The sequence below is a fragment of the Dasypus novemcinctus genome, chromosome 4, assembly GCF_030445035.2.
Source record: "Dasypus novemcinctus isolate mDasNov1 chromosome 4, mDasNov1.1.hap2, whole genome shotgun sequence".
NCBI classification, from domain to species: domain Eukaryota; kingdom Metazoa; phylum Chordata; class Mammalia; order Cingulata; family Dasypodidae; genus Dasypus; species Dasypus novemcinctus.
The window spans coordinates 80630651-80647816 of NC_080676.1; the positions used below are offsets into that span (position 1 = coordinate 80630651).

General features: G+C 39.2%; 1 protein-coding gene across 4 annotated transcripts in view; it reads left to right on the forward strand.

Moving 5' to 3' along the window:
* Window positions 1-969: 969 nt before the first annotated feature.
* GSK3B (glycogen synthase kinase 3 beta) overlaps window positions 970-17166 on the forward strand; it is a 269348-nt gene continuing 253151 nt past the window's right edge. For 2 of the 4 annotated variants that reach the window (XM_058295766.2, XM_058295767.2), the window contains exon 1: window positions 1338-2519. In XM_058295766.2, the coding sequence (XP_058151749.1) occupies window positions 2432-2519 (88 nt within the window). In that variant the 5' untranslated portion in view covers window positions 1338-2431. Of the gene's footprint in view, window positions 2520-17166 lie in introns of all 4 variants that reach the window. The other 2 variants (XM_004480769.5, XM_004480768.5) reach the window with 2 other exon arrangements.

The window sequence follows — 17166 nt, forward strand, 5'->3', positions numbered from 1 at the left end:
TCATAGAGTGCCCTAGTTCCAGAGGATCCCAAACCACAATAGGCTATTTTGACCCTCGGAGGCTTCAGAATATCCGACCTGACGGGATTTCCGCTCACCTGTTTCTGAGGCAACTTTTGCACTGGGCAATCGCACCCACGAAGCGCGGGCAAACAGCATGAGCTCATTTCTCAGAGGGCGTTTCCAGAAGGTCCAGCCTGGCCGCGCGCATCTAGGAGCAGTCGGCCTCACTCCAGCAATGGCCCCGGGGGCTGGGTGGGGCGCGGCCGCACAGAAGAACTGCCTTTTTGGCAGCTTTGTTCCCACATTAGCACCCGGCCAGGAAGAAAACTTGCACCCCGCTGGGGACGCTCCCTTGGTTCTTTTGGCCTTCCTGAGAAGACGCCGGTACACCGGCGCGCGACCCAGGGCTGAGGGGAGCTGGGGCACGCATAACTAGCCGCCCCCGCAGATAGCCTCCAACTGGCGGGAAGAGCCCTAGATGCCCTGTTCGTTTGAAAGCTCAGAGCCCAGTCCCACCACCGCCTTAGTTTCGGATGGGCTGCCCCGCCTAATTGGTAACTCCCACACGGCCTTAGGAGCAGCCGCAGGGAAATCCGTCAGGCGGGCACCTCCGCCTACTCCTTCAGTCGAGCTTTACCCTGACGCCGGAGGCCGAAAGCCAATCACACTGCAGCTATGTCTTGCGATAAGACGGCGGTGAGTGCCGATTGGCTACCGCTACGAGCTTCGCCCCCTCCCCCTTTCCCTTTTGCCCCCACTCTAGCTCCAAAGCTTCAAGCCAATGAGAAGGCGTTTTATAAGACGCCCTCCCTTCGCTTTTTTCTCCGCACCACCGCGAGGTAGGAGATGTTCTGACTGGCTAAGATTATTCGCGGAAGCCCCCATCCCTTCACCAATCACCGAGCGCGGTACAGTCGCACCCGAGTTTTTCAGCCAATTACAAAGAAGCAGCGTCTCCAACAGTGCAGTTTCCTCAGGTTCACCATCCTTAACTCTTGGTGCTTTTTCGTAAGGGCGGTTGACTCTGATTGGCCACTGTTGCCGTTGTCGAATTTCTCTTCCGGCCAGCCACAGAACAAGGCGAAACCACCTTTATCTCGTTCGGTTATCTTCGGCAGTTTCCGCTCTTGGGGCGTGGATTTCCATCAACACTCTTTAATTGGTTCCTCCGACCGATCGGCTTTTTCGGGGGAGCCGCAAACAAACGGCGTCGCGATTGGCCCTGCTCGGTCTTCGGCTCCCTAGCCGAAGTGGGCGGGTGCGGGGCCTGGCCGGCGATTCCCAGACGCCTGTTACGCGGACGGAGGGGCGCTGGGCGGTGTAAGGCTGGGTGGGGGAGGAAGGAGGCGGAGGACGAGTAGGAAGGGGGTGGGAGAGTGGGGAAGAGCTAGGCGGCTGCGCAGACGACGCTCCTCACACAGAGCAGCCTCCGACCCGGGCGAATGCGGGCTTGTGCTGCCGCCGCCGCCGCCGCCCGGGCCGAGTGACAAAGGAAGGAAAGAAGGAGGGAAGCGAGGAGCAGCCGGCTCCGCAGCCGCTGACAGGGCTCCGGGCTGGGGGCAAAGCGCGGACACTTCCTTAGCGGGCACCGAGCAGAGACGAGGGTCGGGAGGGCGACCGCGCTGGGTGCTGTGGACCGGGGAGGGGGCCCCGAGGGACGGAAGCTGTTGCCGGGTTCCCATGTCCCCGGCGTATGGGGAGCAGTCGAGGAGCCGCTGCCTGGGGTCTGAAGGGAGCTGCCTCCGCCACCGTCGCCGCCATGGCCGCTGGATCCAGCCGCCGCCTGCAGCTGCTCCTGGCGCAATGAGGAGAGGATCTGCCGCCACCGCCCGCTTCTGACTGACTCGCGACTCCGCCGCCCTCTAGTTCGCCGGGCCTCCGCCGTCAGCCCGCCGGATCCCGCCGCCGCCGGAGCCGCAGCGTTTCCCGTCGCATCTCCGAGCCACCCCCTCCCTCTTTCTCCCTCCCTCCTTCCCATCCCCCCTTCTCTTCAAGCGTGAGACTCGTGATCCTTCCGCCGCTTCCCTTCTTCATTGACTCGGGAAAAAAATCCCCGAGGAATATATAATATTCAAAGTACTTATTTTCAATCAAGTATTTCCCCTTGTTTCACGAGATACATAATTTTTAGGATCCCTCCTTTTCCTCCCCCTCCCCAGGAAAGGGAGGGGAAAGAATTGTATTTTTTTCCCCATCCCCAAATCATCTATATGTTAAATATCAGTACCGATCTGTCTTGAAGGAGAAATACATCGATCCTTTTTTATTGCTATACAAAAGGAGTGAAAAGCCAAGAGAACGAAGTCTTTTTATTTTTCTTGTGGGAGAACTTAATGCTGCATTTATCATTAACCTAACACCCCAACACAAAGCAGAAGGAAGAAAAGGAGGAAAGAAGGAAAAGAAGGTGTTTCGGGAAGAGAGGATCATGTCAGGGCGGCCCAGAACCACCTCCTTTGCGGAGAGCTGCAAGCCAGTGCAGCAGCCTTCAGCTTTTGGCAGCATGAAAGTTAGCAGTGAGTATTGATTTTATTTCACACCCCTTCTCCACTTCACCCTTAAAATCTGAAACCCTGAAATCTCAGGATTTTGAAATATTGGACCTCCTGTGTAATGGAAAAGGGCAAACCAGTCTTCAATCAAGGATGAGGCAGCTCCCTCTTTTCTCCTCTGGTATCCTCTTCCCCGGTCTCATTAACCTTGAGTTGGCAGAATATGATTTTTATTTGGATGATTTGATTTGAAACCTTTCATAATACTTTTCTTGCTGTTGGTAGTCGGCTTTATCAAGTGTTTGAGTGTATCCACGTTAAAATAGTGATGTGTTTACTCGCTCATCCTTTTGAATAAAGAGAAGACTTGTTTTATAAGCCAATTATGTATGTTTGCAGAGTGTATGTTTTTTTGAATGAGGGAGGATATTAAGTATAATTTTGTCTATTTAATGGAGAATCTAAATGTCACAGTCTCCTAACATTTTTTTTTTCTTGGCTGTATGACTGTACAAAGTATTGTTCTTAATCTGCGGGTGAAAGAGCACTCACGGTTGGAGGTGAGCATTGATTTCCTCTCTTTGGAAGGGGCCGGTGGGAGCCAATAGCTGTCCAGCAGCAGTAGCGTCTCAACATGCATTGTCTTAAGTTGGATTAGTGGTTTAATGTATTGTCATTTATCTTTCCATTTTGACATTACCAGTTTACCACGGTTTAATTTGTTTAATCAAAAGTTAACTTGGAAGTTGGTCCAAGTTTTGAGGTTTGTAATCTCATATTGCCAGATACTAAGTTAAATGTTAACTGTCTGATTCTTTGTCATTTAAGTTCAATTTTGCGGAGTCATTGCATTCATTACTTAAGTGTGCTAGAGGACAGGAGTCCCTTTTTAGGACTATTTAAAATACTCTTACATCGGTTTCCTGTTACATTTAGAAAGAGTATGGATTTAAGTCTATCTGTCATAGGTTTGCAGAAGCCTGTGGCCCTGGATGTAATAGGGATATTTGGGCTGTGTCCTGGTGGGGTTGTTGCCAGACTGCACTCTTGTCCTGGATTTGTGCTGAAAAGTCTATGTTCTTGGTGGTTGGTGTACTAAGTATCCAGTGTTCCGATGTATCTCTATTTGTGGAGATGTTTATTGTATATTTGATATGTGTTTAATGACAGTTTATTTAAACATACTTTCAGATTTTGCCAGAGATGTGTGCATTGTTTCCTTTTTCCTCCAGAAAGGGGCTTGAGGAGGTCAAAGACAAATTCTTTTTTTTTTTTAAGTGTGTGGTGTTATATGAAAAAGACTATATATATTCTTGACCAGCATAAAGTGGTTACTTTTAATTGAATTCAGGATTTCAAATCATGTTGTCATCTGGAACTTGCCTGAAACAGGGTAGTCAAAGGTTATAGCTAAATGGGATATTATTTTTGAAAGTTAATTCTGCCCCCCAGCCTGGTGACCAGCTGGTAGAGAATGTAGGTTATGTAAAGAGGCAAGCTGATTATGCATCTTTAAAGGAATGGCCAGGCTTTCTAAGCACCTCATGGGGTCACTTGAAAGGAATAGTTTAAAATTCTGGGGTAATTTTCAGCTATGATGAAGCAAATCTTGTAATAGCCACTTAAGAGGCTCTTGTGGTACTGGAGTGCTTGTGTTTTACATCTTGGTAATATAGTTTAAAAACTACTTGATATCAATTTAGGTCATTAATTAATTAAATCTGCTTCAGAGAACAAAACAGAGTAACTTCTTATGCCAAAATTTTGGACTTTTCCTTTTGTTTCCAGGATTTTCTTTGAAAATGACTCCCTAATTCTTGATAGTATGGATATTGATTGAGGATAGAGTAACTTAAAAAGTGGGTAGATGAAAATGTTTGGTTTTCTATCAATTTAACATTTAAAAAGTTAGAGTTTAGTGCTAATTAGGTATTTTTGACAACCTTGATTTGAAAGGCATTTTAAGAAGAAAGGGGAGCCCTGAAGAAGTTATTTGAATGCTAGGGGACTAAGGAGCCCTGTTCAAAACAGAGATTCGTAAGACTTTATGGTTCTTGGCCTCATGAGCCTATCATTTAGTTGTGGAGGCAGGCTTACGGGATAAAATATGAAACCAGTTGCATGATGACTGCAAGGTGATAAATACAACTGTAATCCTTTGTTCTGAGAGACAAAGAATAAAGGGGTAAGGTAGATGTGTTGGAGAGGGAAGACTTTCTGTAGAAGGTGAATTTTAAGACAGATGTTAAAGGAAGCAATAACAAATTGATGGAGAAACATGAAGGGTTCTAGATGAAAGGAGTAGACAGAGGCATAGAGATGGCAATTTTTGTATGGGAGACAGCAAATAAGATGGCAAATCTCAATTAAAGGGACCGAAATAGGAAGATAAGAGATGGAATTTGAGAAATATGATAAGGTTAGCTCTGGTGGTCAGAGGGGTTTATGAGAGGTTGGTGGAGATTCATTCACTGTAGGCTGCTGAACAAGAAGTTGAGGATGATTTGGGCAGCTAATTAAATGAGACATTAGAGCCCTTTCAGGGGAGATGGAAAGGTGTTAGGGAATATTGTGAATGATAAGGGGAATAAAGTAAAATGTGAAAATGGAATGAAAGAAACAGATTAGAGAGATTGTGAATGAAGAACTGCAGGACTGAGTTTAAAGAGGATATTTGTGAAGGAGTCAGGAGTTAAAAATAAACTCTGATGTTATTGGTTTGGTAGACTTGAGTGCTGTGTTATGCATTTTGTTAATTGTAATGGGAAAGTTGAGAAAGTGCTGGATGAGAGGTTAGATGACTTCCCTTTTTGTTATTTAATATACAATAGATTTCCCTTGAACTTTGGCAGACAGCAGTTACTGGCAGTGGTATTTAACTTTCCAGCCTATTAACTGCACAGTTCTAAAGTTTCTCCACCAAAAATGTGGATTTATGTTTGGGAGCAGTAAACTAGAGGTTTTTCTTTAAATGCTTTCCATTGAAACTCCAAAGAAGAAAATTTTTAGAGGAAATTTAAAAGTCACACACTGGAAACCTAGTTATAATAATTTCATGCTAATTTATTTGAAAACAATGAAAAAAATTGTTTTGGATTAAACTGTGACATAATTTTAGATATTTGATATAGCTATTAATTTACTTTTTGGTACATGCTTAAAATTATTTTTTGTAAGTAATGATTATTTTTAGATAAACCTTACCTTTAAAGTTATAGTTAATAATAGTAGTAGCCTTCACTTGCTTTGTGAAAGTTCCAGCAGAAATTAAAAGTTGATTTTATAATGAATGTTCTTTTGCCTTTTTTGTTGCATTTAAGGCATTTTTCCCGAGTTTAAATCAGTATATTTGAATATTTCTGTTTACTTACTGTGGTGAAACCAACGTCTCTTTTGTTCACATCCAAGTTTGTATGTTTTTAAATGTAAGCTAAAATCTCTCCAGTTCCTTCTTGGGAATTACATGGTATTTTACTCAAAATAGAGAAAGTAAAGGACTGTGTCTATTGTGAATTTGGTTAAAATATTTGTAATAAATCCTTTTGGTATACCATTGGAGAAAATTTAGCTAATTGCCTAGGTTAAATATTTAAATCTAAGATTTGGAAAGAGGAAAAAATGTTGATGAGTATTAAGTTGTTTCCTCGTGGAAATTTTTCAGATAAAATTTTTTATTAGTGAAGAAATACTAATTAATGGTACATATTACTCTGCAGCAGTAAGTAGCATGGTGATTAAAACCAATTCCCCAAGAAACTTTAGTCTTTCTGTGACATCTACAAAATGTTTTTAGATTTTAGCTAATTTCTTGATTAATCATGTTAATGTGAAGAGAGCTCATGTGTGAGACTTAAAGCCAGAACCTTATTTTAGTCATTTTCTTTCCTTTCCCAATCAAACTTACCAAGTTATTAAAACATTATGTCGGGGTTGGGGGGGGGGATTAAAAAAACAACACTTGGTAAGAATAGCATACTCTTTTTGTGTGAACTTGTAGAATGCTAATTGTGAAATGACTGTAAGGCACAGGCGCTAGGAAAGAACTTCAAGGAAACCCAGAGATTTACAAATCAATTTATGGCTGATTGGGAACCACATTTAGTAAATGGAAAACACTGCTATTTTCCTGGTATATAGTTATAGCCAAAAATCAGGACTTGTCACACTGTGCTGTCTTTCCCTTGTACTGGGAAAGTTGTAGGTGTGGGGTACTATTTTGGAGAAACATCAAGGCTGGGAAAACCCAGAGTTTTAGTAAGGGTCAGCAGCAGAGTCTTAGACTGGGGAAATGCTTTTTGTGTGTGTGCTTTGTGTATAGAGAAGGCTGTGAAACATTCTTTTGCTGACCTGGTACCACAGTTCCGTATTTTAATAAAACTCAGTGAGTTTTTTAGACAGGGATGGGTATGGGCAGATTGTGAGACCTTGGTGCCTCATGTGACGCTCTGCCCTACAATGTAGAATGGAGGGGGAAAGCACTTGGGTGCTTGGGTGTAACAGGAGTGTATGCTGTTACTAACAGGACTAACCGATTTCCTAGATATTATTACTATGAATAAATGAATTTGTTGCAACATTTTGCATTATTTTCTAGCTTTTCTTAAATTTTAATGAAAGGGAGATTCTTGAATGATTTCAAGGATAGAAGCATTTTATTTTCACAGTAAATTGGTTTTAAAGTGGAGGTTGCAGTCTTTGCTCCTCTCTTGGATTATCCACCTTACATTTGGAAATGTTTGAATGTAATGTAGAAATGTATATTTATATAAAAACCTGCTTGAATAGAACAGCAAGAAAAAACTGGCCATAAGGTTACAAGAGAACAATTTAATTTCCCCCCAAATTTCCTACCATTAAATTTAATAAAAGAATATTTATTATGTTCATTATTAAGTGAGATTTTATTCTACGTTTTATTAAATTTATTAATACCCAGCATATAATGGACATTAAGTAAGTTCCAATATATACTTGCTTTTTTTTTTTTTAAGATTTATTTATTTATTTAATTCCCCCTCCTCCCCTGGTTGTCTGTTCTCTGTGTCTATTTGCTGCGTCTTGTTTCTTTGGCCGCTTCTGTTGTCAGCAGCACAGGAAGTGTGGGCGGTGCCATTCCTGGGCAGGCTGCACCTTCTTTCACGCTGGGTGGCTCTCCCTACAGGGCGCACTCCCTGCGCGTGGTGCTCTCCTACGCCGGGGACACCCTGCGTGGTGCAGCACTCCTTGCGCGCATCAGCACTGCGCATGGGCCAGCTCCACACCGGTCAAGGAGGACCCGGGGTTTGAACTGCGGACCTCCCATGTGGTAGACGGACGCCCTAACCACTGGGCCAAGTCCGTTTCCCTATACTTGTTTTTAATGCACATGGTTTGGTACAAGATATAAAGACATAACTTTGTAGATATGGGCTCTTAGCTTTTATTCCCCATTACCACTTTTGCTTATATTTTGGGGAGAAAGGTTTACTTTCATAGGATTTCTAAGTTACAGTTTTGTAAATGGTTGAATCTTTCATTTTTGTTTTGAAGAGTTTTCTTAGCATTTTGGTTTGATACTGTTAAGACAATTTATATTGTTCTCTTGAAACTAATTCTCCAAACCAACTTTTTTTTTTGTCTGCAGGGTATCATGGACAACAGTGGCACAAATTTAAATCCTTAACATATTTCCTTATTAATATGGTCAGGAGTTATTAATTTCATCATAGTCATATCAAATCAATTTAGCAATAAAAAGTAAACATTTTTGAGGAAGGAGGAATAAGATAAATATCCAGAAGAAAAAAAAGAAATATCCTTTATTATTTTTTAGAAACTTTTTTTTTAAAGGAGGTACTGGGATTGAACCCAGGACTTCGTACATGGGAAGCAGGCTCTCAACCACTGTTATATCTGCTCCCCAGTGAGAGTTGTTTTTTTTTTAAAGATTTAAAAAAAAAATGTATTTGTCTCCCCTTCCCACCTCCCAATTGTCTGCTCTCTCTGTCCATTTGTAGTGTGTTCTTTTGTGTCCACTTGTATTCTTGTCAGTGGCACTGGGAGTCTCTGTCTCTTTTTGTTGTGTCATCTTGCTGCATCAGCTTTCTGTGTGTGCGGTGCCATTCCTGGGCAGGCTGCACTTTTTTGTGCTGGGCTACTCTCCATATGGGGTGTGCTCCTTGCTCGTGGGGCTCCCCTATGCCGGGGACACCCTGTGTGGCATGGCACTTCTTGCGTGCATCAGCACTGTGTATGGGCCAACTTACCACATGGGTCAGGAGACCATGGGTTTGAACCCTGGACCCCCCATGTGTTACACGGATGCTCTATCAGTCGAGCCCAATCGTTTCCCAATGTTTTTTCATTTGTCTGTTTGATTTGTTTTTAAGAGGTACCAGGGATCAAACCCAGGATGGGACCTCGTACGTGGGAAGCAGGCTCTCAGCCACTTGCTCTGCATCTACTCCCACAGATGGTTTTGTAATTTAAATGAACTCACAGGTCCAGAATTGAATAGGCATGCCCTAAGTCAGAAAGGTGGTATGCAGGTAAAAATACTAATAACACTGGTACAAAGCTTTAAAGTTTGTACTCATTTTTCATTACCATTAACTGTATAATGGCTCAGTCCTCGACATAGAAAGCTAAAAATAAATAGTTTGCTTTAATAGAAGTGGCCACAAATAATAAGAAAGTGATTAATGTGTGATATGCCTATTGAGTGTTTACTATGTACTAAACTGTCAAATTCTTTACATGCAGTACCTCATTTTAATCATCACAGCAAATCTGCAAAGTAGTTAATACTATTAACCGCACTTTATAGATGAGTTATATGAGATTCAGAGAGGTGAAGCAATTTGTTCAACGTACCCTCTCTAGGAAGAATTTAAACCCAGGCATTCTAATTCCAGAGCCCTTACTCTTTACTATAAATATTAGAGGGAATAGATTGTTGTTATTTTAACACTTGGATTCCAGTGATAAGCTAAAGTGGGTTTTGTTCTTAGTGTAGTTTTTCATTGATAACTTAGCAGTGTAGAGTTCAGGACAGGACCGTATGGTGGTGATACTGTGTAAGACATCATTAGTAGTGCTTTTGAAATTTGTTCCATGCATGCCTAATAGCAAATACAGTATTTAACCACTTACAGTTATATTTTAAAAAATCTGCAAAAAATGTTTTACGATTTCAGGGAAAACATCTTAAGAGATCCATTGAAAATAAAAATAATTTATGCCAGTGCAAGAAGAAAAATAAGTAATATGTGGTATTTTTTGTTTGATGTTCAGAGCATTATAACAGTTCCTAAATAAATCTGTTGTATTTATAACCCAGGTAATATTAGAAGGTGGTTCTCCAAATTAGCCATTATTAAGAATTGTTTTTTCTCTCCATCTTTCTTCCTATGGGTTGTGAAATGTTTTATTCTTTTTAATATATGGTAGCAAACTTCATAGCTCATGGCAGTATTTTGTTTACTATAGGTACAACCAGTTAGTCAGGTATGTATTGGACATTTGCTCATGCCTGGAACTGACAGCCTTCAGTTTAAAAAAAAAATTTTTTAAGAGTAACTGTTTTGCATCAGTGTGGAATTGGGTTATTTGGAACTCACCTTTTTAGAAATTGGTTGGTAGTTGACCATTAGGAAGTAAGCTAAAAAGTTCCTGAGCAGCTGAAATCTATAGAGAAAAGGAACTGACCCTTTGCTTATAGATTGGCACTTTAGACTTTTTAAAAAACATTTATTTTATTGAGCTGAGTCAAATAAATTGCTACTGCTAGACTTTCTGATTTTGTGGAGACAGAGTTGGAAGTACATGAGTTATGCCTGGCAGTAGACTGACACTACTATAGGCACAGTTTACTCCTGTTGGAATTCTAGACCTTTTACACTTTATACATTATTTAAACTTTGAAGAGAAGGGACAATCTTTGAGTTGGTAGGGATTATATAATAATATATAGCATTTATTTATCATTTCTATATAATGCATAATAATAACTATAGTACTATTAATTGGGAACTATGTGCTAGACACAGTCACATGCTTATTTACATATTTTACTTAAAAAATATACTCACATGGTTCAAAATTTGAAAGGTATTCAGTGAAGTTGTCCCCATGCTCCTGATATGCAACTGCTAGTTCCCTTTCCTGGAGACAGCTAGCATTTGTTTCTTGTGTATCCTTCCATAGAGAGCTGTATATAACAGGCAAGTATATACTTTTTTTCTCCATTTTAGAGAATTGGTGTTATATGCTACATACACATTATTATGCATCTTGTTTTTTCCCCCACTTGATATATATTGGAGATTGTTTCATAACAATTAAGACCTATCTTTTTCTTATTTTCTTATTAATTGGCTGAATAGTATCCTTTTTGTATGACTATATATACCCTAGTTTAACAAGATGTTTCTAATCTTTTGCTTTCATATAATAACCTTGAATGTGTTGTTTTATAAAGTCAATACATTTATAGATTAAGTACATAAAAATGGAATTTTTAAGTACGTAAGGATTACAAACTCCTATGGGAGTTTGGTAAAAAATTTCAAGTTGCTTTAATTTTTAATATGAACAGAATAATTAATTTGTCAGTTACTTGAGGAATGGAACACTGTTCCCCATGATTCCTACAGTAGTACTTGGCATATAGTAAGAAATATTTTCATTGTGGAAAATAATAAGAAAAAGAAAAAGGAAACAAAAAATACAAAAAAAAAAAAAAAAGCAAAGAAAACACAACAAAACAAAGAAAAAAAGAGAAAGTTTATTGATGTATCCTAAGTGCCTAGAATGGTGCCTTGTGTTTGGAGACAAGAAATATTTGTTGAATGAATAAATTTCTTTCTATACCATATGAAAGATAAAGCTCAAAAGAGAAAAGCTGCATGAAGCTATAGCTTTCTAAGAGTTTCAAAGCTTTGAACCTTTAGAAATGGGAATAAAGATTAGGAGAGCTTTTGGCAAATTGCTGTGTAGGTCTCATTATTAGAAGGTGTGTTAGAAATGTGTTGCTGCCATTTTTAGAAAAAGTGTTTCCCTGTCTGAAGGGTTGCTGAGATGTACTTATATTACTTAGTTTCTGGTTATGTTGTTTTTTTAGACTGAATTCTATCCCTTTTTTTGGAAATGGTTATAAAAGAGAATGGTGGCTAAAGATGGGAAGATAGCTGTTAGTGAAATGGAAAAGGCTTGACTAAATCTGTTAAAGGTTTAATTATTTCTATTATGGAATGGCATTTTTTGTACATATCTAAATTAACATTGGCTTTAGCATAAGTGTTAGAATTAAAATAAGATTTGAAGCACTCTAGAAAATTGCTCTTGTTTTTCAACGTGTAGATTACCAAAATGTTAATTTTCTGAATGTGAGTTAGAGAGTAAGTGCAAAGATGAGAGAGAGCTCCTTTCTTCGCAATCTGAGGTAAAATACTAGTAGTCATCACTAATCAGCAATTAGGAGCATTTGAAAATAATTCCCATGGTTTGTGTATTTAAGAAATGATCTATAGTGTCAAGTAAATGTTATCTGTGTTCCTGCTGGAAATTCATGCTTAATTCATGGGAAAGAAAAAGGATAACTTATTTTTTCCTTTTACTTTCCATTTTTCTAACATCTTAGATGAGAAAACCTGTTCTCTTGAGAGATCAGAGGCGCAGAGTGCGTCAATGTCAGTGAAGCCTGTGCCTTTTACCTCTTTAAGAGCGCAAGGTTTCATCCTGCTCCTAAACTAAGTACTCTTCAGTCTCTCTTTTGCCTAAAACATGTTTTTTAGTTTTAGAAGGTAATGTGTTCATGTGATTTAATGAAATTAAGGAAATACGAATGACTTACGAGGGAAACCAATCTCCTATGCTTCAATCCTGCTTCTCAGAGGCAACCTTAATGAGGACAGCTGTTTCCCAGTAGTCCTTGTAATATTTTTAATTAGTATGCTTTTGTCTATTTCTTAAAATATTAATTTCAGATATTTATTGTGGATTTTGGTGGATTGGGACTTGTTCTATCATCCCCATCTCCCTCCTGCTATTATACTAATATAATTATACCATTTTTAAAACAACATTTTTAAGATTGATTTTTATTTATTCCCCTCCCCCATTGTTTGTGCTTGCGTCTGCTCTCTGTGTATGTTCATTGCGTGCTTGTCTTCTTTTTTATTTTATTTAAAAAATTTTTTATCACCCACAAAGGAAACCCTGTACCCATTAGAGTAAGTCCTTATATATCTCTTCCCTCTAGGCAATCTCTGATTTAACATGTCAAGAAAATGGATTTATACAATATGTGACTTTTTTAAAAAAAGATTTACTTATTTCTCCCCATCCCCCTCATTGTTATATTTATTTGTGCTTGTTGTCTGCTTTCTGTGTCCACTTGCTTTGTGTTCTGTGTCTGCTTGTCTTCTCTTTAGGTGGCACTGGGAACTGATCCTGGCACCTTCCAGAGTGGGAAAGAGGTGCTCAATCTCTTATGCCACCTCAGCTCCCTGGTCTGCTGCATCTCTTATTGTCTCCCCTCTGTGTCTCTTTATGTTGCGTCATCTTGCTGCACCAGTTTTCTGTGCAGGCCAGCTCTCTGCGTGGGCCAGCACACTGCATGGGTCAGCACTCTGCATAGACTAGCATTCTTTGTGGCCAGCTTGCTATGTGGGCCAGCTTGTCATGTGGGCCAGCTCACCATGAGACCAGCTCACCTTCTCCAGGAGGCCCTGGGAATTGAACCCTGGACCCCCTATACGGTAGATGGAAGCCCAATTGCTTGAGCCACATCTGCTTCCCAATAGGTGGCCTTTTGTGATTGGCTTCTTTCACTTAGCATAATGTCTTCAAAGTTCATCCATGTTGTAGTATGTATCAGTACTTCATTCCTTTTTATTTCTGAAAAATATTCATTGTATGGATATGCTATGATTTGTTTATATTCATTAGTTGAACATTTGGGTTGTTTCTACTTTTTTGAGTATTGTGAATAATGCTTCTATGAATATTCATGTACAAGATTTTGTGTGGACATATATTTTCAGTTAATTTGGGTATATACTTAGAAATAGAACTGGTGAGTGAATGGTTCCTCTATGTTTAACATTTTAAGGAACTATCACACTGTTTTCCAATGTGGCAGTCACATTTCCTTAGGCTTTTCTATTTTCTAGTTTTTCCTGTTGCATTTTCTTTTTCTTTTGTACTGTTTGTAGTGATCAGAAACTCAGTTTTTCTTCCCTAGAAGTATTCCCTAGATTCTTCCTTAACCCACTTTTTCCTCCTGGGGTGTCCTTTCTCTTTGAGCCCTTATTCTATTGGTGGTGTTTGGTATGGTTGTTCTCCAGGTCCACTGTACAGCGTGTCATCCTCTTACTTCTTTCGTTCCTTTTCAGGATTTTCCTGTTTCCTAGATCACATGCTTTTGTATCACTGAGTAGTTTTTATCTAATATAATCTCGTGTAATTAGCCGAAGATATCATGCATAGTAGTAGTTGCTTGATAAATATGTCTGGAAAAGTTGTTTGTTGTAGTTTTTGCCATATTTACTCCAAAAGGGCAACTAAGAAGCTGACATACTATTTTGGCATTGCTTCAGTTTTCAAGGATCTGGATACTAAGGATTAGATGTTTGGGAGATTACTTTGTATCATTTTGATTAAGTAATTACCATGCTGATATGAACAAGTAGAGAAATCTGAACAATATTAATATTAAGCAGTTATTTAGGTCAGAGCTATTCAGTAGAATAATGAAAGCCACCCATGAGAGCCACATGTATAATTTAAAATATTTTAGGAGCCACATTAAAAAAGTAAAAAAGGTGAAATTAATCTTAATAAATTTTACTTAAATCAGTGTATCTAAAATATTATTTCAACATGTAATGAATATAAAATTATTATATTTTTAGGAGGTACCTGTGATTGAATCCAGGACCTCGTACATGGGAAGCAGGCATTCAACCATTGAGACACGTCCACTCTCCAAGGAGAGCTGGCCTGTTTGTTTGTTTTTAGGAGGTAACTGGAGGTCGAACGGGGACCTCACACGTGGGGAGCAGATGTAGCTCAACCATTTAGCTACATCTGCACCCCAATATAAAATTATTAATGAGATAATTTACTTTCATTTTTTGGTACTAAATCCTCAAAAATTCATGGGTATATTTTACTTACAGCATGTACTAATCCATAGTAGCCATATGTGGTTAGTTGAACAGTGCAGGTGTATAATTTTGTCGAGGAATTGTATTACTGTATATTGTTATTATAAGTTTATCTAATCAAATAGGTTATTCTCAAGGAGCAGAAAGGGTGTGTATAATTTTTTTTGTTGGTATGTGCACTTTTATTTTTGTTTTTATTTTTTTAAATAAAACTTAAAGTTAATAGATCACATAGAATGTTACATTAAAAAAACATGAGGTTCCCATTTAACCCACACCCTGCTCCCCCACCCCCGTGATTTTTGTAAATTGTATTTTTTTGAAGATACATACATCACAAAAAGTTACATTATAAAAAACATAAGAGGTTCCTGTATTCCCCTCATCCCCCCACCCCACTCCTCCCACACCGACAACCTCCCTCATCATTGTGTCACAGTGATCTCACTCAGTGAACACATTTTTGGAGCACTGCTGCACCACGTGGATAATAGTTTACTCTGTAGTTCACACTCTCCCCCCATACATTCCGTGGATTATGGCAGGATATATAATGTCCAGCATCTGACCCTGCAATGTCATTTAGGACAACTCCAAAGTCCCAAAAAAGTTGCCTCACCGCATCTCTTCTTCCCACTCCCTGTCCTCAGCAAATATTGTGTCCACTTTCTCCCCGTCAATGATACAGTGTCTTCTATTACTAGGCACAAAAGTTTTATAGTAGAGTATTAGTAAGTCCACTCTAATCCTTATTTTATTCCTCCATTCTGTGGGCCCGGGGATGGTGAAGTCCATTCCACCTCTATATTGAGAGGGGGCTTAGATTCCACATGGATGATTGATGCAATTCTCCTGCTTGCAGTTGTAGGCTCTCTCAGTTCCCTGGTGTGGTGATTGACCATCTTCACCTCCCTGTTAGCTGACCTGTGTAAATCCAGTGAACCAGAGAGTAGGAGTTGCAACTCTGCTGAGGCTCAGGGCCCAGCTGGCACATGGACAGTCCAGAGATTCAAGTCTCCTGAGTATACACCAATGCTAGCACCAACCAAAGGTTCATTAAAAGTGACAGAAGAGGCATGTGTAGAAAGGTCACATCTGAGTCCAACTCCATCACACTCAGGGAGGTATGTGTTATTTTAAAACAGTTATTTTAAAACTGCATTGCCTGATTGCTTTGGTTTGTCATGTTCTCAGTTTATTTTAAAATTCCATGTTACAGAGGCCAGTAGGAAGGTGCTTGCTATAAGGATAATTTCCCCCCATACTTTAGCACAGTTGTTAAAATGTATATTGAAATCCTTATGGATATGCTTGTTAGATGTTGTCAATGCTGAGATTTTACTGGTACAAATATTTTTTGTTATTTTTCTCTCCCCTTACTCCTTTAATGACCTATCCAACTTTCAGTGTCTTTGATGCTACTTCAACTACTTAGTCTTCTATGCTTTACCTCCCAGGCATGATCTTCATTTGCATACAACTCCTGTAGCAGTCTCTAGGACCCTTATATTCTGCCTGTATTCTAGCTAACTTGTCTTTCTCTAGGAAATTATAAGTTCCAGCATGGCAAAGGCAGTATTTTACTTACTGTTTTATTTCCTTCAATGTGGAGTACAGTACTTCCTATATTGGGATTACTTAATGTATATTTGAATTAAAGGCAATTTTTCATGGCAGTTACATGTGTATTAGTGGTATGATACAGAGTTTCTGGATCTCCAAACTGTCATGGATACTTCTGGGAACATTTACTTTTTGACATAAGGAATTAATTTATAAAGTTAAACCTGGATTTTTGTTTAAATGTGAAGGAACAATAGTAGTAGGGAAAGAGAGAGACACAGAAATACAAACCATCTGTTGTATTATGTACTTTGCACTGAGTAGACTCTTAACTCTTTGGATAGATGGATGGATGAATGGATAGTTGGATGATTGCTGAGAACTAAGATGTTAGATTGTACTGGTTGGTACGCACAGTATCTCTAAAACATTAAGCCTGTCCAGTTACTACAATACCCCTTCTGGAGCGCAAGAGTTACAGAAAGATTGAGAACAATGAAATATAATAAATTTATTTCTCTCCACCAAGTTGCTTATTCTGCAAAAGAGTAGAGATAAAGTAAATAGACAACATATAAATATGAATAGGCCCTTTCATTATAGGGGATGTAATTGTAATGTATTGTGGAGCATTTATGAAAACTTTATTTCTAACAGTACCTCTTTTTGGGTCTCTGAAATTTGTTTGATAGATTAGAGCATATTAGTCATATATCAATTTTAGAGCGTTCCCACAGAGGTGAAAATATTAATAAATAACACATGTTCTGTTGCTAAATAATCCAACCTAATAAATAGCCATTAAATTTGGCTATTCCTGTATGATTTTTTTTTGGTTTACAGAAAAATCATGCATAAAACACTACGTTCCCCATATACCTCCATATTAGTAACACCTTGCATTAGTATGGTACATTTATTTCAGTTTATGAAAGAATATTGTAATTGTACTACTAACT